Genomic DNA, 20,911 nt, shown 5'->3' with positions numbered 1-20,911 from the left:
TCAGAAGGGGAGTACCTGTCCTCTCCCTCTGCAGTAAGGGGAAATGGATCACCTTAGATTGCTATGCTTTTGAACAGCTAAAGCTGGGTTGCATCAATCTCTCCCTACCACAAGCTCCAATTGTCAAAAATCTGCAACTAGAAAACATCACAAGAAGATTCTGTGCTGTGCTAGGTGCTCAAAAGGGACTTCATGAGCTCCCTTGGTCAGCACAAGTATGATGCAGAGTTTCGCACAAGAGAATGTTGAAGGAGAACTGACAGCACTGTGCCATGTCTTAAATAGGCTGAGCAGTTGCATTCTGAAGGTGCCAAAGAAGTTAAAGGAGCTGATGCTGGGGATGTTGTTTCCTTTTTTTTAAAGATGCCTTTGCAAACAGAAGGGATTAGGGTTATTTTCCTACTCTTTTATGTGATTTATGCTGTTTGCTTTGCTTCATCCCTCAGCTGCCTTATTCATTGTTTCTGAAATCACAGACCGGGCCAATGACAGCATGCTCCAAGCGGTGAGTTCTACCATGACACGTGCTCTCCTGATAAATACTGTCTTTTTCGCACATCTGCTTGTGAGAAACAAGCCCACGTATATATAAAAAAAGTTTTACTGGGGACAAAGTCAGTGGAGCAAAGAATACAGCGCTGGGCGCAAAGGCGCACCCTGGAGCCAAAAGGGGCTCCCTTTTATTGTATAAATGGTTACATATTCATCTGCCCTAATACATATGTATATTACAATTAGTTCTGAGAAATCATTAACATATCCCCCCCCACCCCAAATTCCTCCCGTCGTGCTTGCGCAGTGCTCCCTGGTGGTCGTGGACAGGGCTCTGCAGATGAAGGCCCGTAGTCTTCCTTCTTCACTGTGTTCGCTCGCTGACCATTCCTTCCGCGCCAACTCAGTCCTGTGGTCACGGTACACCTTGTCCTTCAAGTCTGGGCTAATTTGCAGCTCCTTTGTCTTTCTGGCTCAGTGGTTCAGTTCCTCTCTTATCTCAAGGACAAGGGATACCAGGGATGGCCCATCCTGTTCTTTCTCATTCCATTGCAAAGGAGTTACCACCCTTTGATATGGACCATCTGGTGAGCATCCCAAGAAAGGGGGGGGGGGGCTGTTGGGTTGGTGTTTCCTCTGATCAATTCCCCCCCTTCTCTTTTCCCAGAAGTAAGTTATTTTACTTTTCTTAAAATTTGGATCGTTATACTAATAATAGCTTTAGCCTAACTCAGTAAAAGTAATTGTTTAATTACTTTTAGCAAAAGCAAAATTCTTCTATTATTTATCACATGCTGAAGTGAATACGTATCTCTGCTAAATTCTAAAGCCTCCTTCAGGGTGAGACTGAAGGGTTTTTACAGATCTGGTTTGCAGTATTGTAGATATGGAATAGGTCAATGCCCTTTATTGCAGCTGTGCAAGATGTAAGTCACTGTAGCAATCAGCACAAAGTTTTTTCCTTCTTGGGCTTGCTGAAATGGTATGTGGAACACTGAAGTGAGATGGGAATTTTCATGGTTCTATTTCTAGCCTGGGATGTTTTTAGATATGAAATTGAAGACATCACAAATGTACTGTCAAAGATACATTCTGAGCTCATTTACATAACTTTTTCCACAATTCTGGAATCCCATTCTACTTCAGAAGAATAGGTCATGGTTTATAGTCTTGCAAATGGTCACACAACCAAATAGACTGGCCAAGACTTTCACAGGCTAGAGCTCACGTCTAAATTCAGATTTAAGTATCTAAATAAGTTATACAGTTTTCCAAAGTAATGAACAGGTTTTGTAAGGTCAGTGTGATTTATTAGTATCACTTACATGATATTAGAGTCCTAATTTACTGGCTAAGATAGCCTGCATATAGCTGGTCTTATGATCATTTGTTTCCAAGGATCTAGGTCTGATTTTTGCCTAAGATGATAGGAGTTTTCTGTTGACATGAGTAAAAAGCAGTGTTGGGAGGCATAGGAGGCAGCAGAGAGACTGTCAGACACAGGATCCAGCAAGTTTCAGAGGAATTCAACTTGGTGGACCTCTGGGTGTCTTTCCTTTTGTCACACTAGCCACCCACACCTGCAGTTAAATTCTCCTGAGGTCCATGTTTGCTTTAGTTGCACAGACCTAGCGTTCAGTTCAAGTAGTTAGAAAGAAGTACCTACAGTCTTTGCAGTCTAATGAAATGTTGCTCAGTAAATTTGTAGTTTCAGAGTCATTCTGTAGAGGAGACAGATTGCATTTATTTTTTATGCTAAAAGTCTAGGCTTGTTAGACCTAGAAAAGTCATAACACAGCCCAAAATTTCAAAAAATGCCATTTTTAAGCACTTATTTTCAAGGCATTTAGATTACCAAGGAGTACGTGCAGTTGCTAAGGAAGATGTTGACTATTATGTGGTTTATGTTCAACAGCATGCATGTTAGAGAACAAAGCACCTCATTCCAAGCATCCTGCATTTCATCCCATAGTGAGTGGTTACACTGAAGTGTTTTTCTCAAAAGGTGCCTCATCTTAAATATTTTATCATTCCATCAGGTCACAGGGATTTCAAGTGATTGGGAATGTATCGTATTTTTGGGGAGGCTTTCACATTTTACTTCTCATTTGAACACTGCTGTACCGGGATTTTGCTGTGCCTTTGATAAATTGCAAGTTCTCTTCGGCATTGCAAATATCCTTCCCTATGGCTAATTACAGATGGCATTCTATTCACTTCTTTATTATTTCATTTACTGAGCAGAGAGAGGGTTGTTAATAATCACTCAGGCATGAAAACACAAAATTCAAGAGACAAAGAGAAAAAACACCTGGGCATCAATGCAGACAAAGGGAAGAAACAAAATATTAACCTTCTTCGTAAGAGCTTGTCTTCGGGTAGGATTTTGAGGTTGAAAGAATGAATGCACAGTAACTGTTAGGGAAAGACACATGCTGGAGGCCACCACCACTATGCACCAGCACTACTGACTCAGCATATTCCTTTTAATGCCTCTGGCTGCAGGGCAATGGAAGCACTGAGTGAGGCAGTGAATTCAGACTGCGTGACATCATAAAAATGGAGTAGGTCAACTAGATGAAGAATGTTTTTCGCAACAGCTTGGGAAGTAAGAATGAAAGAATCTCAAAACCCGACATGCCCTTCATCTGTTCAAACTGAAGCTTTCATGCTTTGTTCAGAGAAGTGGAAGCATCTGCTTGCAGCAAATGAACCCAAGAGCCAAGAATGTCAACTTTTGCTCACATCTGGAAATCTGTGCTGCTCAGCTTTAAAACCCATGTCTCTGATATGTGTGCCAAGGTCATAAATGGAGCTTATGTGGCTTTTTCAGAGCACCAAGTACAGTGATGATCTTCTCATGGCCAGCAACAGTCAAAACACAAGCTTTCCAATATTTGTATGAGAAAGGGATAAGTTGTAGTTAAAACTACTTACTATTTCCTGAATACAGAATCGTGTCTTTGTGGATCTGCCTCCTTCCCCATCTGATAGCTAGAAACCGAGACTGGGGCTCTGAACCTGCTTCTCCTGAAGCCAGTGGCAAAATTACCACTGATCAACATGAACTCCAACTGATAGGTTTCTCGTTTTGTGCAGAGATGATCTCAAGCTATGACAACAGATCAAGATTTTCATCATTCTGAAGTTCAAGGTTTTTGAGGTCAAAATTGAGGTCTGCATTTTCACTCAATGCAAACTTAAAAAACTTTGTACCTATTGGTTTGGTTTAAGTCCATTTCTGCTTTTCTGCTTCAAGCTTCTCCACCCCCAGCCCCATCCTGGCACATCTACCTCAGAACACATTCTCCCTTCATACAATAACATCAGTCCATTTGCTGTGTTGATGTGGCTCTGTGATAACCCAAAACCTTCAAACCTTCATTTTCAAGACACGTCTTTTTTTAATCCTCCTGATTGCTAGGGAAGAGTTCCAAGCACGAGTCATGTGTAAACAAAGCACACTCTGCTTCAGCAAGCAGACAGCCTGAACACCTTTGCTGAGTGTAAACTATCAGCTACACAGATCTCTTTGGTTTCTTACTCTCAGCTTTGGGTATCGGCACAAACTATTTTGTCATCAGCCATTACAGTAGATAGGATGGGGACAAAATTGAGAGGGAATAAAACAGTAGTTTCATTACAGCCAAATGTTATGGTGAAGGGGTAAAAGAAAAGGAGTGAGAAAGAAGCATAACAGAAAAGCAAGATGCATGTAAACAGTTACGTGCATACAGATTAATTCTGAGTGATGTTCAGCACTGACAGCAATAACCGGTAGTTAATGACTACATAAACACTACTCTGTTACCAAGACAGACGAACAGATGTAGGTTGCAGGGAAGATGTGGTCTAACAAACCTAGAGTTTTATTATAAAAAGAAATGTAATCTGGCCCTTCTACAGAATAACTCTGAAACTACAGATTTACTGAGCAAAGTTTTCAACAGGTTTGATTCTGATTTTTCTTCCCCTTAGGCAACAAATTTATAATAATATTTTCCAATTATTAAATAATTCTTTGTACAAAAGTAATAAATAATTATAAAACTGAGATCTCGGGAAAAGCTTACATGGTAATCTCAGAGCTTTTGGGTTACCTGTATTAGAGGCTGAGAACTGTAAGAATTCAGTTCCTAACAGATCAAGGTCACACATCTTTTTCTGGCACCTCTGCTTCCTTAGATTTCACTCAGATCTATGGGAGATGTGTATGAATACTTTTCTGAAGATAGAAATATACATAAGTGGCCAAAATGAAATTTTCTGTGTTGCAATACCACGCCATGATTTTATCTCCACTAAGCCATGCTTTAATTTGGAGAACATCACTGTACCATCTGAGTTTTACAGATGTCACAGACTATATAATAATTACTATTAATTATGTCTGGTTTGGAACAACTTTATCGCAAATTCCACATAGATTTTTACATTTCATTTTTTATCACATCGGAGCACATCTGCTCTTTTTCAAAACTGTGGCCTGGAAGAGATGAAACAAAATTTTCTTCTTTCCCATCTGTGTGAATGCTGTGGGTTTTGTGAAGGCATGAGTTCCTGAGAATCAAAGTTCAATATTCTGCTAAATCAGAGGCTGTCCTCCTGAATTAATATCCCATCTGCAAAAGCCACAACCATCAGTTCTTTTCTTTTTCTCAGTTTTAAAAAAAATGCATGGAATTTAAGAAGTTACTCTAATTACAGAACAAGCTGAACAACGCCACTCAAGATAGAGCGTTAATAACTTGTCACGTACCTGTATGAAGTTCTAAGCAATAATTTAGACTTGGCATGTACCTGGAAGGAGGAAGATTTCTGCTGCCACTTATCAACTCATCAAACAACACTCCAAAAATCTGACAGGAGCATTGAATTATGATCTACATTTTCTGCAGAATGTCAATGATTCATTATTATCTTTTCTATTTTATGATAATAACATTCTAGCAGTTTTATGATAATAAGATTCTAGCAGTTTTTCCCTGGAAACCATTAACCCAGGATTTTCAGATACATTATGATATTAACTATCTCCACAGTATTTTCATCAAATAGGAAAATATTATTCGCAATTAACAGATGTGCAAAGAGAGGCACAAGGCATACCATCACCGCATAGCATTAATTCTATCTGTAACTCTATGAGACATTCAGTACTTGAACTAAGCAGGGTTTGTGCTGCTCTCTGAACTTCTACAATCTGTTAGAGGCCATGAGATGCTAAGAGCTATAAATCACTGTTGCTCGTAGCAGCTGGTGAATTCCCTGGGGAGGCGTTCCTCCTGCACAGACATAATGATAATATGACAGAAGCTGCAGTTCACTGCTAAAATGGCCAGAGAAGGATTTCAGCCACCCACATCTGCAGTACTAGTTGAGTGGAGCTTTGTTTTCATTTTTTAATCATAGCTTGTGAAGGATATTTGAAAGGAGACCAATGATAATTTTAAGGAGAATGAAGAAAACTATATAAACAGGGAGTTTTAGGGGAACTGTAGAGAAATTATACCCCCCTTAGCTGCCCACATTCCCAGATAAATCACTGTCCTTCACATGTGATGGCTGCTTGACTTCCTACAGGAAATGAGTTTGATACATCTCTGTCCATTTCCCGGTGAACATGTGTCCATACTGCAAACGTCAGCATTACAACAGACACATCTGCCAGCCCTTGTAAGAAAAGCTGAGCTGCAGCAACTTCTCCTCTCGCTCTTGTAGAAACCCCAATGAGTACTGCTAGCACTGGCCATAAGTGTGCTCATAGGAGGGCACTGCCTTTTCTGCAGATGAAGAACAGGTTTCCACTGTGGAAGCTGTCAATTTGACAAGTTTTGCTAGGGCTAAAATGCCCTTTAGTGATGGGAGAGTCCTTTCCAAATGTCAGCTGTCCCATGATCCCTGGTATTTCCTGTGCTATTAGTTTATGCATTCTGTTTCCATTTTTCTGGCCTATAATATTTTAGAAGTGACCTGAAAAATTCCATTTGTTACTTCCTGCATTGCAAAAGGGATACCTGATGGCTGAAATTCTTGAAAATATGTCAACTGCCAGTTGTATTGCACAGTCACAATGCAGCCCTGTGCTGGTCAAGGCTTGTAGGTGTTTCCATGTGTTTGATATGCAGTTACTGATTAAGAACCAAACTTAGTATCATGTTAAACAAGTGTAATATTTCACCAGGGCAGTAACATACAGAGGTATTTCAGGCTTATCTCAAAAAGCAACCTGAGATAGGTACATTAATTGTGTTAGCTGAAATCCAGGGTAAATTGGCCTTGACAGACCATCATGTTGACATGGATATGCTCCTTCTGGTATCTGTGATAGCTTTCTTAATTAGTTGATTCTGTAGACAGCACTGATTTGTATCAGGCAGATACACTGTACGATCTAATCGAGTCTAACTAAGCCCAGGGGTATCTTAATGCCAGTCAGTGGAGCGTAGGAAAACAGACCATTATCTGTCATAGCAGAAGACAGTAGTCAAAGGCTGCCAGGTCATGAAGCTGTATCAAATATGGTTCATAGTCTGTAGTTTATCTGGGTGTGTAACTGAGGATTTAGGATACAATGGCTAACTTAGACAAAAGACTCCTAATTTTTAGACATATTCCAGTGATGAATCATTGCTGCTGTGCAGCCCATGCTACTGTTCTGACCACATAAAACCACAGCTGAATCCTACGTACAAGCCTCGGTTTTAGCAGACTCATCTGCTAAATGGAAAGAGATTTGAAAAGACTCTAGCAATACTGCAAAAGTATAGACATCCCTTTCTTCCTCCTTTGTATATTCATCCAATACCATCTTTTATGAGAACATAGGCTTAGTTAGATTAATCTTATTTACCATCTTCATCAATAAACAAATTCATGCCATGTGCCAATGCCCACTGACTGTGCTTTAAGGCCAGGTAGACAGTTAACAGTATCAGAGTTTGATAATGAACTTTGATTTTCGCAAAGCATCAAAAGAGATACGCAGCTTCATTGCCTGCTTACTAGTTAACCTTTTAAATTCCCTGTTGGAAATCCATTAATCCATTATCACAGAATATAAACCTCCAGATAATGCTAGCAACAGTCTTATAGCATGCTTTGGATTATCTGTGTCATGACACTAATGCATAGGCCTTTGGGTCAGATACTGTACTTTGTCTCTGCTTCCAGTTTATTAGTTCCCAGAGCAAGAAAGTCAGAAAAGAGGCCAATGTATAAATACTGTACGGAGTTAGCAGGCGCTTTTGAAGGTGAACTGAGGTATCAGAGGTAACAGGACTGTAGAAAGCCACAGCAGATGTGAATGCAGGTGATGAAGTTTTATAAAACCTGTAAGGCTGGAAGAAAACTTTCTGGGCATAAAATCCCTAGGCTCGGTCCTCTCTGAAATGTAATTCTGTAATACCGCTTTTAGAGAAATAAAATGGTGAGGAGGGCTGAGGGAAGGTTTGCCTGCCTGTCTGAAGAGCAGTCACCACGCGTTCTCCTAAACGATGTTTCTCTCCCGTAGGAAAACTTGCAGAAGCTGGTACACATTGAGCACAGTGTGAGAGGGCAGAACGGTCTCCTCCAGCCAGGAAGGGTGAGTGCTACAGGCAGACCGATGCTGATAAGGGCATTGTTTCCGGCCAGCTATATCTCTGATTGTGTGGATGCCCAGATTTCAGATGTCTACAGGTGTTGTTTACCAAGTTACTGTGATAAGAGCTGGAGCACTGGTTTGTGTAAAAAGCCATCACTCTGGCAGTGTACAAAGAGATGTGCGGGGAGCCTCAGGCTGGGAAAAACATGCATTCCCCCTGCTTTTACACAGAGCAGCCATCTGACTTTTCACTCCAGCTGTTCTCAGCCATCCCATGTCTAGTGTGTTTTGAGGGAGCTGCTGTTTTCCTTCCTATACACTCCTGCTGAAAGGTTGCAACACTAGGAGGAATTGCTTGCAGCCTGAAAAGGCTCAGAGTTCTACTTGGCAGGGTAAGAGACTTAAATCAGGGATAATTACTTATTTTCAAATTTTTGTTCTCATCATTCCCCAGTGGTCCTTTTAATGCAAGACATCATTTTTAAGCAACACATGAACAGAAATATGGGCGAGTCTATAGCTCTGTCTTCCCACTCACACCAAATGCAAATCTCCTCCTGGCTTTCAAACCTATCCAGTTTCCTCAGCTCCAACCTGCCTCTACACCTCAAAATATTTCTTTCTTGAGTTCTAAAACTCTACATTTCCCTTCAGTCCACTAATACCTTTAGCAAAACTCATGAAGCTGTTTTCAAGACATGCATACTCAGAATGTAAGAACCCTCATCAGCCAAATACTGCAGTCAACCTCTTTTTGTTCTCTAACATCAGTATTCTCACTTGCCCTTGCCAAGTAATGTTTTAACAAATTCTGCAAAGCCCAGTATACAGAATTTTCAGGATTGGTCTCTTCAATTATAAACTGTTCCAGAGTGGAAAACTACACCAGATATTCTGTTCTCCATCTGAAAAGAGTAGATCTGACGTAGTTCAGTTATTCTAGACCTTTTCAAATGTTATTGCAATCAAGTTCTAGTATGCTGGTTTAGCTGCTTAAATATATAGTCCAGTCTACATATATAGTAACAATATGGACCAACAAAGTATTGCTTGCAAACATGTGCAGATTACTTATGCAGGCACAGCTATGTGGATGTAGTGTGCTGAAACCCAAGGTTTCAGCTTGTCTCTTTGGTCTATTTTATAGGATTTTAAAAGACAGGAGTTCTTTCCCAAAGCCCATTACATGTTAGTTTTGCAATCTGTGACAGTCAACTCTGAGCACAGTCCACAGTGCAGAAGCAGTGGGCTGAGGACAAGTGGGTTTCCAACCCATTCAGTACTGATACAAATGCAAGCCATGAAGAGCAGCAGGGCTAGCCCAGGCAAGGTTAAGCCAGATCATAAGGAGTAAGGATAGAGGCAAGTGCTGAGGTATCTATTTCTTCCTGTGCTGATGAAAGCAGTTAGAGTAGCTCTTTCCCCAGAAGGAATATTCTCTTTTCTCAATAAGATTCAGAATGAGAAGTACCAGGATTACAATCTGCTGTTTTCTCCTTCAGATCTTTGTTAAAGAGGGAACGCTGATGAAAGTCTCTGGCAAAAACAGGCACCCTCGGCATTTGTTCTTGGTAAGATTTTATATTTTTACTGTCTCTCTTGTATCTTCTCCTACGCTTACACAGCCCTGTACCCTGGCAGAAACTTTCAGGCTGGAAGTCATTTAACCATCAGCGGTGATGTGGTGAGTCTGTTTCTGTTGCTAACAGGGCTGTAGCCCTTTTCACATGTCCCATTTGCCCTGCGTGCAGGAATGTGGGCTGCGCAGCCCTCCGTTTGTGGCCTATGACTAGGCCATAGTTCTGCGAAGGAATGAAAGTTTCCAAGGTTATCGGGAGGATGGGAGCTCCTGAATACTTTCAGCAATTAACCTTCACACTTGAAAGTCCAGCCCTAAGCCCTTAGGAGATCTGATCAGAAGCAACACAGAATACCCTATTGCTAAAGTTTATGAAAGCATTCTTTGGACTCACTTGGGAGAGATTTGTATCCTTGAAGCTTAAGGACTGTATTTTAGCTCCTGCTGTCCACATTTATGCAAATTACTTAATAACTGTGTGCGTTGCCTCTGTATAGCCCCTCTGAACACACACCTGCAGTTTCCTGTTGATTAGAACAACAGTTTTCAATGACAGTTTGAAAAATTCTTCCTAGTTAAGAAAAATGAACCTTTCATCAGTCGGCTAGAATATCCTTCACAAGGGTATTGTTTTGAAAATCAAAGGATTTGCAAATCAAAACAGATGAAAAAACACTGTTTTGGAGATACGCTATTAACACTCATGCTTTCTGTTTTGCATTACACACTGCATTGAGCAGTTAGAGAGTATCTGAGACCCCAGGCTCCTGAGCTCTCTTCTTAACTCTTCAGGTAGCTTATTGTGTAACCACAGGCATTTTAATGCATTTATTGGTATGAAGGGGAAAATAATACTTGCCTGTGTCTTAGGAGTTTGTTACCTGCTTACCTGTTAATGGTAACATTCCCAGAAAAGAGCCATAAAGAATTGAGCATTACTGATGCTATTAACATTTTGTACTATTTGGAGAATTTATTTTAAAATGGCTTATATGCCTGGAATACGTATTTGCTGTGGCCTGTGTAAGTGCTGACAGCTTTTTACCCTGGGACCATTGTAAGGAGGAAAGATAGCTTATTACAGAAGTAATTTTGCCATTAATTCTTCTTATTTTTCCCTGTTATTAATATTTCCTATTTGTACACGAGTAGATGCACAAGCTTCTTTGCCCCCTCAATCATGTATTGCAGTCATAATCAAAGATCAGATGGGATGGGACACAGTGCTGGCACTGCACTTTGCTGATGGCTTCACTGGTTTCTGTGAAAATTCAGACTTTTATGTACTGAAAGTGACAGATTTCACCCAAATCTTCAAATATGAGGTTGCTGCAGTGCTGTTTTACTGAGTGGGCATCAGACTGTAACAACAGCAATAAATGTCAAAATTGTGACTTTGTTGCAGTCACGGGAAAATGGCCATGCCAGAATCTCCAGGAGCTGGTCTTAAGAAACAGTGTTCCCAGCAGTAATAACTCTGAAGCCTACTGATGACCACTTCATAACAGATGATACTTGCTTCCCTACTGATCTCTCTTCTGAAACACTCACCTTTGCTAGTATTACAAAACCATTTCGGAGTTGTGGCTAAAGCTGGGACCAAATTCCAAAAAGCTGTTACCATGTTGTTTCCCAGTGTGTTCATAACTGCCTTCATAATCCACTACTCTGACAAATACTGAAGTGTCACAAACCTAGCTATTATAATTGATATAGAGAATTTAAAAGGAAGATCGGAAATCAGGTTCATAATAAACATTGAGAGGAAAGTAATTTAAACTTGGGATAAACTGAGATAAATTTAAAGTAGTCCAAAATGGTTGTATCAGCTTGAAGGTCATAAGAGACTGAAAGTATTACTGGAACAAAGAAAGCACAGAAATGATTTCTGGCACTTCAGTTTAGGATCTATTTTTGATTCCTGGGGAGAGTTCAGCTGCTCAAACCCGGATGTTAACTGCAAAGAAAGCGTCTCTTGGCAGCTGGAGACATTACAGTAGCCAATGTCCTGTTGTTAATAGATGCTCTCAGTATTCAGAAACAGCGTTTTTTCCTTCCTTTCAGTCAGAAAGGCAAACTGTGACCAAACATGCTGTCATGCAAAGTATGTGGTGGAGCCAGACTAAACGACAGTGGTCACTTTCAAGAACCAAGAGACACATAAAACTGACTTCTTTCCTTCTCTAACACACTAGAGTTGCAACCACTTCACACTTCCTGTATTATGTCTCCTTTTGGGGTCGGATGGGGGTGATTGGATCTTGAAAACAGTTTGTAACTTATTGGCAAATATCTGTCTTTGGGTTCAGTGATTTTTCTTAGTCTCCTCTACCCTGAAAGCTCCTCAGGTTGCAGAGTAATGCCATGTATGGTGAAATTACAGGAGAGTCAATGTGGAATATGGTAATTCCTGCACTAACACCTGAATGGTTTTGCATTATCTGCTTGTCACTGATAATGCTATGGATTCTCTGTTCAGCCACCACCATTGCTTAATGGACTATTTAGCCTGTGGATACATTAAGACAACTACTGCATAGCTATGGCAACATATTTTCATCTAGGCATATAGCAACTTCACTGCATCAGTCTTAAGGCCCTTCCAACCATCACTGCCAACACCGTTTTGTAATAGCAAGGTCTTCATGAACATATCCTTCCCTCTGCCAGTGCATCTAGCCCAGCCCATACGCTGTCTTGATTCTGATGCCTGGGTACACTGTGTGAGGGGAAAAAAAAAAAAAAAAAAACAACCCAAATCCACAAGACCCCTAGACTTGAATAATCTCCTAAACACTGCCTCTTAAACCCCACGTTTATTTAAAGCCCTTATCTTCTAAAGACCATATCATAATCCTTTGAAGCCACTAGCAAAACTCAGGTAGGATTTGTCCTAATTTATTAATGAAAAAAAAAACATTCAGACCTTTCTTTGTTTTTTAATGCTTCATACGTCACCTGTCACTCAAAAAGATCAGAAGTTAATATGTACATATGTAGTTTGGTTTAGCTTTGGATGAAATAAGTGTATTCACCTTAGCTACCCAAACCATATGAACAGCATTTTCTGAAGTTCTGAGTGAACTTACTCTGACTGAAGCCAAGTCAAGCCCAGGACCTGGAAAGAATTTCAGTGGAAGAGTGTACACTGAAGAATAACCCTGAGAATTTAACTCCCACACATCCCGGGAGATGAGCCCACCAAATTAAAGTTGTAGTTAGAATATGCTATAAAAACTGTGTGCATGCCAGACTCCTACTTGGCCTGTGCATTCAGGGTGTGCTTTGGTTTTGTGTGTGCTTGTGTGCTGAATATATGACCACGAGGAGCACTGTATGCCTTTGCACTGCCCGTATAGGCATGAGGGTCTAGGACACACATTTAGGGGCTTTTGATGTGCATATGTTTCTGCGGGTGTATATTGTGTGTGTCACAAAGTTTCTTGAGCTGGCTGTTTTGTGCAGGCTGATGGTATTGTTGAATCTGGTGTTTCCTGGCAGGATGTTTGGTGAGTGTTGCTGTGCGCCTGTTTCCTGAGTCCAGTCTCTGTTTACAAGGATGTTGGGGCCTCTTTGCAGCACAGTACGAGCTGCTGACACTGGCAGGCCCCCTAACTGCCCCCCAGCCACAGGGCTTTGCAACCCAGACACTGTCTCTTATCTCACCCTTCCAAGAATTTCTCTACAAAGACTGCTTGTGCTGCAAGTGGGGTGCGGGAAGCTGCTATCAAATGGGAGACTGTTTAATACTCTAGCTGGCAGGGCTGTAGTCTAGGAGGTTTTGGAGTCAGCTTGGAAATGCAGCCCCAGCATACATTCAGGTTGCTCCACCAACACTCAGGGGATGTTTAACACAGACTTGAATAGAACAACACAGAGTTCATAATGAATGACCCTTTAAAACATTAAGAAAAACTAAGCACGTGGTAGGAGCATTTTAGACAGATAATACATTACATATGGATGCCAGAAGTTCAGCAGGGCATAAATAAACTTGTTTGGATCAATAAATTTGGACACTGTACGTTAGAAAACTTGCACTGTCCTCTAATGTTACTGGGTTCCCATCACAACAGAGGGGATTATAAAAAGAAGGGAGGAAAAAGAAAAGTAGTAACAGAAGAAATTAAGGAGCTGGCGTATCCTTTCTTTGTGTTACCAACTGTTGTTTTGGGGACTGTGTGTGCGTGGAGCAGTGAAGAATAGGAATATTTGCTCCCATATCAGTATGTGAGCAGTGTGGGAATCCCTGGCAAATGGGATTTCTGGCAAATAGGAGTGGGTCTGAAGCCCAAAGACTTCTGAGAGCTCCCCTGAAGGTTGTGGCACTTGATTTCTACCACAGATTCCTGAGGGGCTGCCAGATCAGCTTTTATCATGGCCCAGTCCTCACTGCTTCAGGTAACAGTTTGCAGTGTGAAGCAATGGGATGCATGAAACCACTGGTACTGGTGCTAGTTCTGTCCATTCCATTCACATAGCCACCACTCAGGTCTCCAGTGGAAACGTGGCAAAGAAGACAGCAGCAAGTGCAAACCCTTTATTTCTTTATGAATATGTGTGTGTTGCTTAGCAAGCTTTGAAATAATTGTCATAATTTCATTGTGTCAGGCTGTAGCTGGTGGAACCTCAGTCACAGCCAACTTCTACATATTAATGTTAGCATGGAGGGTAATTTATGGAGCAATAAGTAGATCACAGAAAAACTTCTGTGACAAGCCATTTGTCACCTTGTTCTAAGGAAATTCTATTATGTTGTTGCAAAAGAGTAAATACTCTAGACTACAGAGAAGAGAACATGAGGGTCCTATTCTGACCTGATAGTATGTTTTTATATCCTCAGTTGAGAAGTGTCATATTAAAAGAGCTTTAAACTCCATATGAGTTAAGACTTACTAGAAGGACAGAGAAATACATAGTATAGTGGCCAGTGCAGGAAAGCACGGGGGTCTTTTTGTTAAAAGGTTAGAATTAAATATTTCAGCATTTTCTGCAAAAAATATTGGCTGATTCTACTCAGTAAACTAAATTCAATTTTTCAAAGTAGTAAAATTTGAAGCAAAAGTTTTGGGGAAAGTCACTCCTCAGTATATTTTGCCTCACACTAATGTGAATCTACATTTTAAAGACGAGCAGCTAATGAATGTGAGCCTAATTTGCTGTGAATCATACAGCTACTTAATGAACTGGTGTCTGTGAGTGAACTCATGACCCTATTAAAGGCAACAACAGTTTTGCTGCTAAATCCAAGATGATAAGGATTTAATCCCATGAGTATTAATTCCATGTAATTTTTCTTTAACCATTGTTCTTGATCTGTAAGAAAGCTGAACTATAACCTTTTAAGAAAACATCCATAAGGCTCCACTTCTTTTTCAGGCAAACAAATTAGTGAAAATTTTACACCAGCAGTTTTAGGTGCTCAGGCAGTAGTATTAAGACCTCAACAATTCAAGTCATACAGGATACATTACTGTCAAATCATTCCTTAGTTTCTTCCCTTCTCCTTTGTGTCTCTATCACAGCTTTCCTTCAAAAATATAATATTATTACCATCCAGTTGGCTATATTTAAACGTCTTTGTCACAGAGTAATCCAAGTGAATCTGGTTTCTGTCTACTTTTTAATTTCTTGATAATTTCTGCATTTAAGATGCCTTGTCTCTGGCATCACACAGTATTATCTATACCTTGGTTTTACATTGCCTTACACATCTTTGTTCAAGGGGCTGACTGAGGTTGTGCATATTGGTACTGGTGTGAGAGGCCTGAGAAAAACAGAAAGAGAATATGATCTGCTTCTTCAAGTAAAGCATAGAATGAATACACGAATGTTACTTTGGTAATTTCAAGGCCCACCAATATCGGTATTCCTTCTACAAGTAAGGGAAAGAGAGGCCAGCAAAGACCTATAAGGTCCAGTTCTGCTGCTTCATTTACTTGTCTGTTGGCACAAAGATAAAAGGCTGCAATAATGTCTATGATTAAGTTAGGCAAAGAGCAGTGAAGACCTGATCCCATTTACAATGAAGCTGTTTGAAAAACACACTTTCTGCAAGGAGCTATGAGAACTGTGGAAATATTTGGGGTGCTAAGGTACAGATTTTTTTTTTTTCCCCTCATAAAATTTCTCGTTTCTCCTCATAAAGTTTCCCATTTTTGCCCTTTCACGTTCTTTGCTGCAGACCACAGACTCAACAAAGCTGTCAGATGTCTAGGCAAGTTTTGCTAGCAGTGAAATACAGTTACTGCTTTCAAATATCCAAACAATTCCTTTCTGAATCATTCCTCCAAAGCATGGCACCTTTGCTCGCCTCCACTTCCTTTTTGCCCAGAAGATGGAAGTCCATGAAGTGCAGCCCCACCCCAACTTCACTGCCAGGGGGACACAGAGTCAAAGCTGCAGCATCCCGGGCAGTTAGTTGGTATTGACAGGTAGTAAATACAGAGCCTGCCTTCACAACTTGAATGTGGCATTGCCCTTAAAACAAGCAGCTGCTGTTTCACCCAAGCTGAATGAAAGAGAGCTGATTATCTACTTGCTTAGCCATTAGCAACAGTCAAAAATGGGAAGAAATCAGAGTCCTGGATGGAGACTCCCCAGTTTTGTGGAAATGCAGGTCTTGATCTAAGCTGTGTGACTTGGACCTGTCTTCAGTAACAGTCTTAGCAGTTCATCAAGTTACTGCTTCTTCTGGGTATCCCCCCCAGGAGTAATGGGCAGGCCTGCAAGCCATATTGCAAATTATTGATTTTGTCTTTCTCTTCATACAGATGAATGATGTTCTGCTGTATACATATCCCCAGAAGGATGGCAAATACCGACTGAAACACACCTTGGCTGTGTCAGGCATGAAGGTAATGCCTCATCTGTATTATAGGCTGGAATTAAAGCTGTATAGTGGTCTGTTAGTGCTTTGCTGGTTTATGTCTCATATACGGCAAGGGGAAAGAGTACAGATCTGTTATCAGGGGATTCCCTTGCCTCTAACAGGAGAAAGAAAGAAAAATAATATAAAACAAACATATAAAAGATTATCTGTAAGGCTGTGACTTAGTATACAACAGCCTTATTGAGGCTGCATATATAATACAAGCCAAAATCAGATTTACCATCTGATCATGAAACTGGAGTCAGAAAAAATTTATTATCCCATTTTGTCCATTCTTCTCTTCAGGTCTCCAGCCAATGCATGGTTGTTCCCTACAACATATTCACTAGGACTTGGTCTGCCTGGTTTTAAACTCTTGCAACTCAAAATTTGCATAAGCTTTCACTTGCCAGGTTTTCATGTGCCCTTTAACTGTTTCATCAAAAGTATCGATGGGTTCAAAAAGCGAACAGCCAACTTTATTGGGAAAAGGTATACTGGGAGCTATTACATGCAATGATATAAACACAGTCTCTTCTTCAGTAAATTTATAAATTGCAGATTACAGAAACTGGACACAGTTGTCCTGTTCAGTATCCACTGGTACCAGTACCTGTGGAATAGGAGATATTGGGCTGGCAGGTTATTTGCTTCTTACCTAGCCATTCATTACGTACCTCCTGCCAGGAACCTTCCTAACTGTTCTATAGCTAATATGCCAAATTGTATTTATGTGAAAGAGAACTTGAAGTGTCAAGTCAGGAATCGGGGGATCTAAGAAACATGCAAAATGACAATTACTAATCATTAATTTCAGCAGAACGACACGGGTGGGTTGAGGTGTTATGAAAAGGTGGGAGACTGATCACCCTAGAGACCTGACAGTCTAAAACTAAATATCCAGCTGGGGTAGGAATCGCCAAAACACTCTACCATTAAGTGAAAAGGAGTTGCAGAGCAAGTACATGTTGGGGTACATTTGAAACACTCAGCCACTGGTATAATAGATGCTTGTTAATAACAGCGTATCGGTACCATGAAGCTACGTTTCTCCTGAGTGGCTGTTGCTATTAGTAGGCAGCTACATGGCTGGGAAAAGGTTTTCGCTGAGCTGTAGCTTTTCAGTATTTTTTTTCTCTTAAAAAGCCTTGCTGTAGACAGGCATTCACTGAACTAAAGTGCTTCACTGTATAATGTCTGCACATCAGGAAGACAGTTATTTTCATTCATTGCAAGAACAGCCAAAACTTTTGCCCAAAATGCTCTGCCACTGGTCAGACTAAACATTTCCTAAATTTGTCAGATTAAAACTGAACCCTGATTTTGTCCTTACCTTTATAGTTGGATTAAACTATTTTTTTTTTCCCTTTAGCACCACCACCATATTGAAATAGAGAGCATTCCTCATTACACCACCAATACTAAAGACAGAAAACCCTACCTGTGCATCTCTCTGCACTGAAATATGAAACAGATGGCTGGGACATCATAGACCCATATGCAATGAGACTTGTATGACATACTGGTTATAGACAGTTTAACTCATGTCCACATTCATATTCATGGCATTTGTTTCTAGGTCAGCCGCCCAGTGACAGAAAATGCCCAAAACGTCCTGAAGATTGAATATGATGAATACTGCCTGACCCTGTCAGCAAGGTACTGTCCCCAAACAGCTATGGCAGAGGGTGTTACATTCTAAAGCTGTATCTCTAGATTAGTCTAATCAATACCCAAGACTTAACTGATGTCTCATAGCTTTTTAACTCAATTTCAGTCTGTTCTATTGTGACAGACAATGGCTGAGTGCTTGATTACACAATGAAGATATTTATTATAAATGCAAAGCTCATAAACTGTAACCAATTCAACTCATGTACTGAATAAAGATTAGAAGTCAGCTCTTGATAACATCTTAAAGAGAAGGGAAAGAGAAGAAAGTCTGTTAGTAAGAAGCCTGAGTCCTTTTCATTATCCTTCACATTTTTTCCCTGTGACACTATGAGTATGTTGCACCTCCCTTTTATAAGTGCACTTGTTACCTCAAACCGCTAGGGTTGCAAAACTTCTGGAGAAAATAGTAATTAGGTAATACGATGCAACAGATATAAAAGCATTTAATAGTGCTTAATGACAACACCAAAATTAAACCTTACTGGCAACCTCATGGGTCTTTCTAATAAAAGGAATTTCACTAATGAGTTTGTGTAGTGCTAGTACTGATTGCAACTGGGAGTCAGGATCTCTGTCCTGGGATCACAAGCTAGTGCCAGAAAGAGATTGTAGGTCGGTTTCTGATCAGAAAATAGCATTTTACTGTATTTTTTCATATTTCTAGCCCAGAATTATCCTGCAAATTTACCTAGAGTTAGAGCAGAAAGGTGGCTGGCTTGATTTTCAGATGTAGTTTAATACAAAAAACATAGTGCTATTAAAATTAAGTCTTCCAAATAACAAGATCTTCAATGCTTTTAAGTACTGACTTTTCCACCATCAGTCTCCAACTACAGGATGCCTGGAAACACAGCAGACTTCCCTAAATTACATAGTGCAATAGAAAGACATGGAGTGCCTTTTCTTGTTCAGAATCAGAACTGGGAGCTCTCATCCTTCCCAGAGCACTTGCTATCTGTGGGTATTACTGAGATACCTGTTAAAGTCTTTTTGCCTATTTCCTTCTATAACCAGCAAATGAGAAAATACCTGATATTTTTCTTAGAGCTGCACACTTATCACAACTTTCAAAATATAGACACAGTGCTTCTGAACTACCTGCTGACAGTTACAAAAGCAGAATGTGTACAGTCCTTCTGTGTTGCAGAGAGGAAATAACTGCTGCATGTCCCCTTTATTCAGGGCGACTGAAGTTGGCATCCTTAGTGAGAAATTTGGGATGTTCTGCTTGCATTGTTATGTTGTCGCTTTGCCTTTTGTACTCCTATCAAGTCTGTGCTTAGTTAGCCTAAACAAAGCATATGAGGCCACTGCAAGCTCTTTATTTGGTAGTTTAATACTGCACTTCTGATAACAGCGAGATGGCGACTGACTTATCAGAGCACTGGGATAGAACCCCTTCCCTGTGCTGCTCGTTCTGGGATTGTTCTGACATCAGTTACCCAAGAACATGTTTTCCTCTCCCTTTCTATACTGGCTGGCAGAGCTGATGAGACACCAGTGAGACAGCATGCTCTCTTAACCCCACTGTACAACATCCTTGGCCTGCTACACTCGCCAAAATGAGCACCAAAGACAGAAAAGTACCAAAGGCTTCAAGCATCCCTACAGACTATCTTTTACTCCTCACACTGAGGTGCTGCAAGATTGCACTGAGGGCCAGTTTTTAACAATCACATTGCAAAACTCGGTGCCTTCACACTTGTATGACACAAAGTGAACGTACTGAGGAAATCTGACATGAGTGCCAGGGACTAAAGGCAGTAGAATGAGGATGACCAAAGCTCAGCAGTCAGCATGGCTATAGGAGCAGATGGCACTGTGAAGTCTTTACATCTTCTGCTGAAAATGGCTCGCTCACCAGAAGAGCCATGTTATTGGTTTACAGTGAGCTGGCAACAAATTTGAGCACAGAGAATTATGGAGAAGGCTCATACTGCCCTTATACCTTTGTTTGCATTTCAAAAATGTCCTTCTTGGACACAGGAGTAACCATGTGGTACCTATATAAAATATCAGAGCACTGGGAAAATGCAGTGTTACCCACCTAAAAGACTCATTCAGAGTGACAATGATAGCACTGCAACAAAAATCTCAGCCCATCCCATTTCAGTTTCTGTATTCTATAGATGTCCCTTGCTGTCCATGAGACTGCAGTGACAATTTGACCTTCTTTCTATTTGCTTAAGGAAGAATATATGAGCCTACACAGATAACTGATAGTTCAGCACAAAGGGTGCAGCCCAAAAACCGCAAAAGGACCTAATGTGGCAACTGTGAATCAAGGTCTGAGCTTCTCTGAGCCTCAGAGATTCAGCAAAACTTCCTCTGAGCTTTCACGCAACCAATGAAATAGCTAATTAAGAATAGGCCCGTGCCAACTGACATAATTTATCTTAGCAGCAGACAGGTGTTATTCCCAGTTAAATAACCTGTGATTACTGCCTAGAGATGTTTAATGGAGTGGAGAAGAGGTTAAAGGGGCCAGTTAGATATGAGGCTTTATAATAGCAGATTGTCCCTCTTATGTGCCTTTAATTTACAGCACTATATGGGCCATGATTACCTTTGTGTTTTTTTGTTGTTTTGGTTTTTTTTTTGTTGTTTGGTTGGTTGTTTTTTGTTTGGTTTTTTTTTTTTTTTTAATTATATCTTAATTCTCAAGTGAATGGAAATTCCAGGAAAGAATTAGATAGAGAAAGGCTGAGGC

General features: G+C 40.5%; 1 protein-coding gene across 2 annotated transcripts in view; it reads left to right on the top strand.

The window, feature by feature from the left end:
• The window catches only part of FGD5 (FYVE, RhoGEF and PH domain containing 5), a 113,828-nt gene that overhangs the window by 80,368 nt on the left and 12,549 nt on the right, over nt 1-20,911 (top strand). For both annotated transcript variants that reach the window (XM_032987827.2, XM_042799645.1), the window contains exons 10-14: nt 447-505; nt 8,006-8,077; nt 9,580-9,648; nt 16,430-16,513; nt 18,107-18,186. In XM_032987827.2, the coding sequence (XP_032843718.1) occupies nt 447-505; nt 8,006-8,077; nt 9,580-9,648; nt 16,430-16,513; nt 18,107-18,186 (364 nt within the window). The remainder of the gene's footprint in view (nt 1-446; nt 506-8,005; nt 8,078-9,579; nt 9,649-16,429; nt 16,514-18,106; nt 18,187-20,911) is intronic.

The sequence above is a fragment of the Tyto alba genome, unplaced genomic scaffold, assembly GCF_018691265.1.
Source record: "Tyto alba isolate M040663 unplaced genomic scaffold, T.alba_DEE_v4.0 Super-Scaffold_3, whole genome shotgun sequence".
NCBI classification, from domain to species: domain Eukaryota; kingdom Metazoa; phylum Chordata; class Aves; order Strigiformes; family Tytonidae; genus Tyto; species Tyto alba.
The sequence above is the reverse complement of the archived record's forward strand: the minus strand, read 5'-3'. Positions and strand labels throughout refer to the sequence as shown.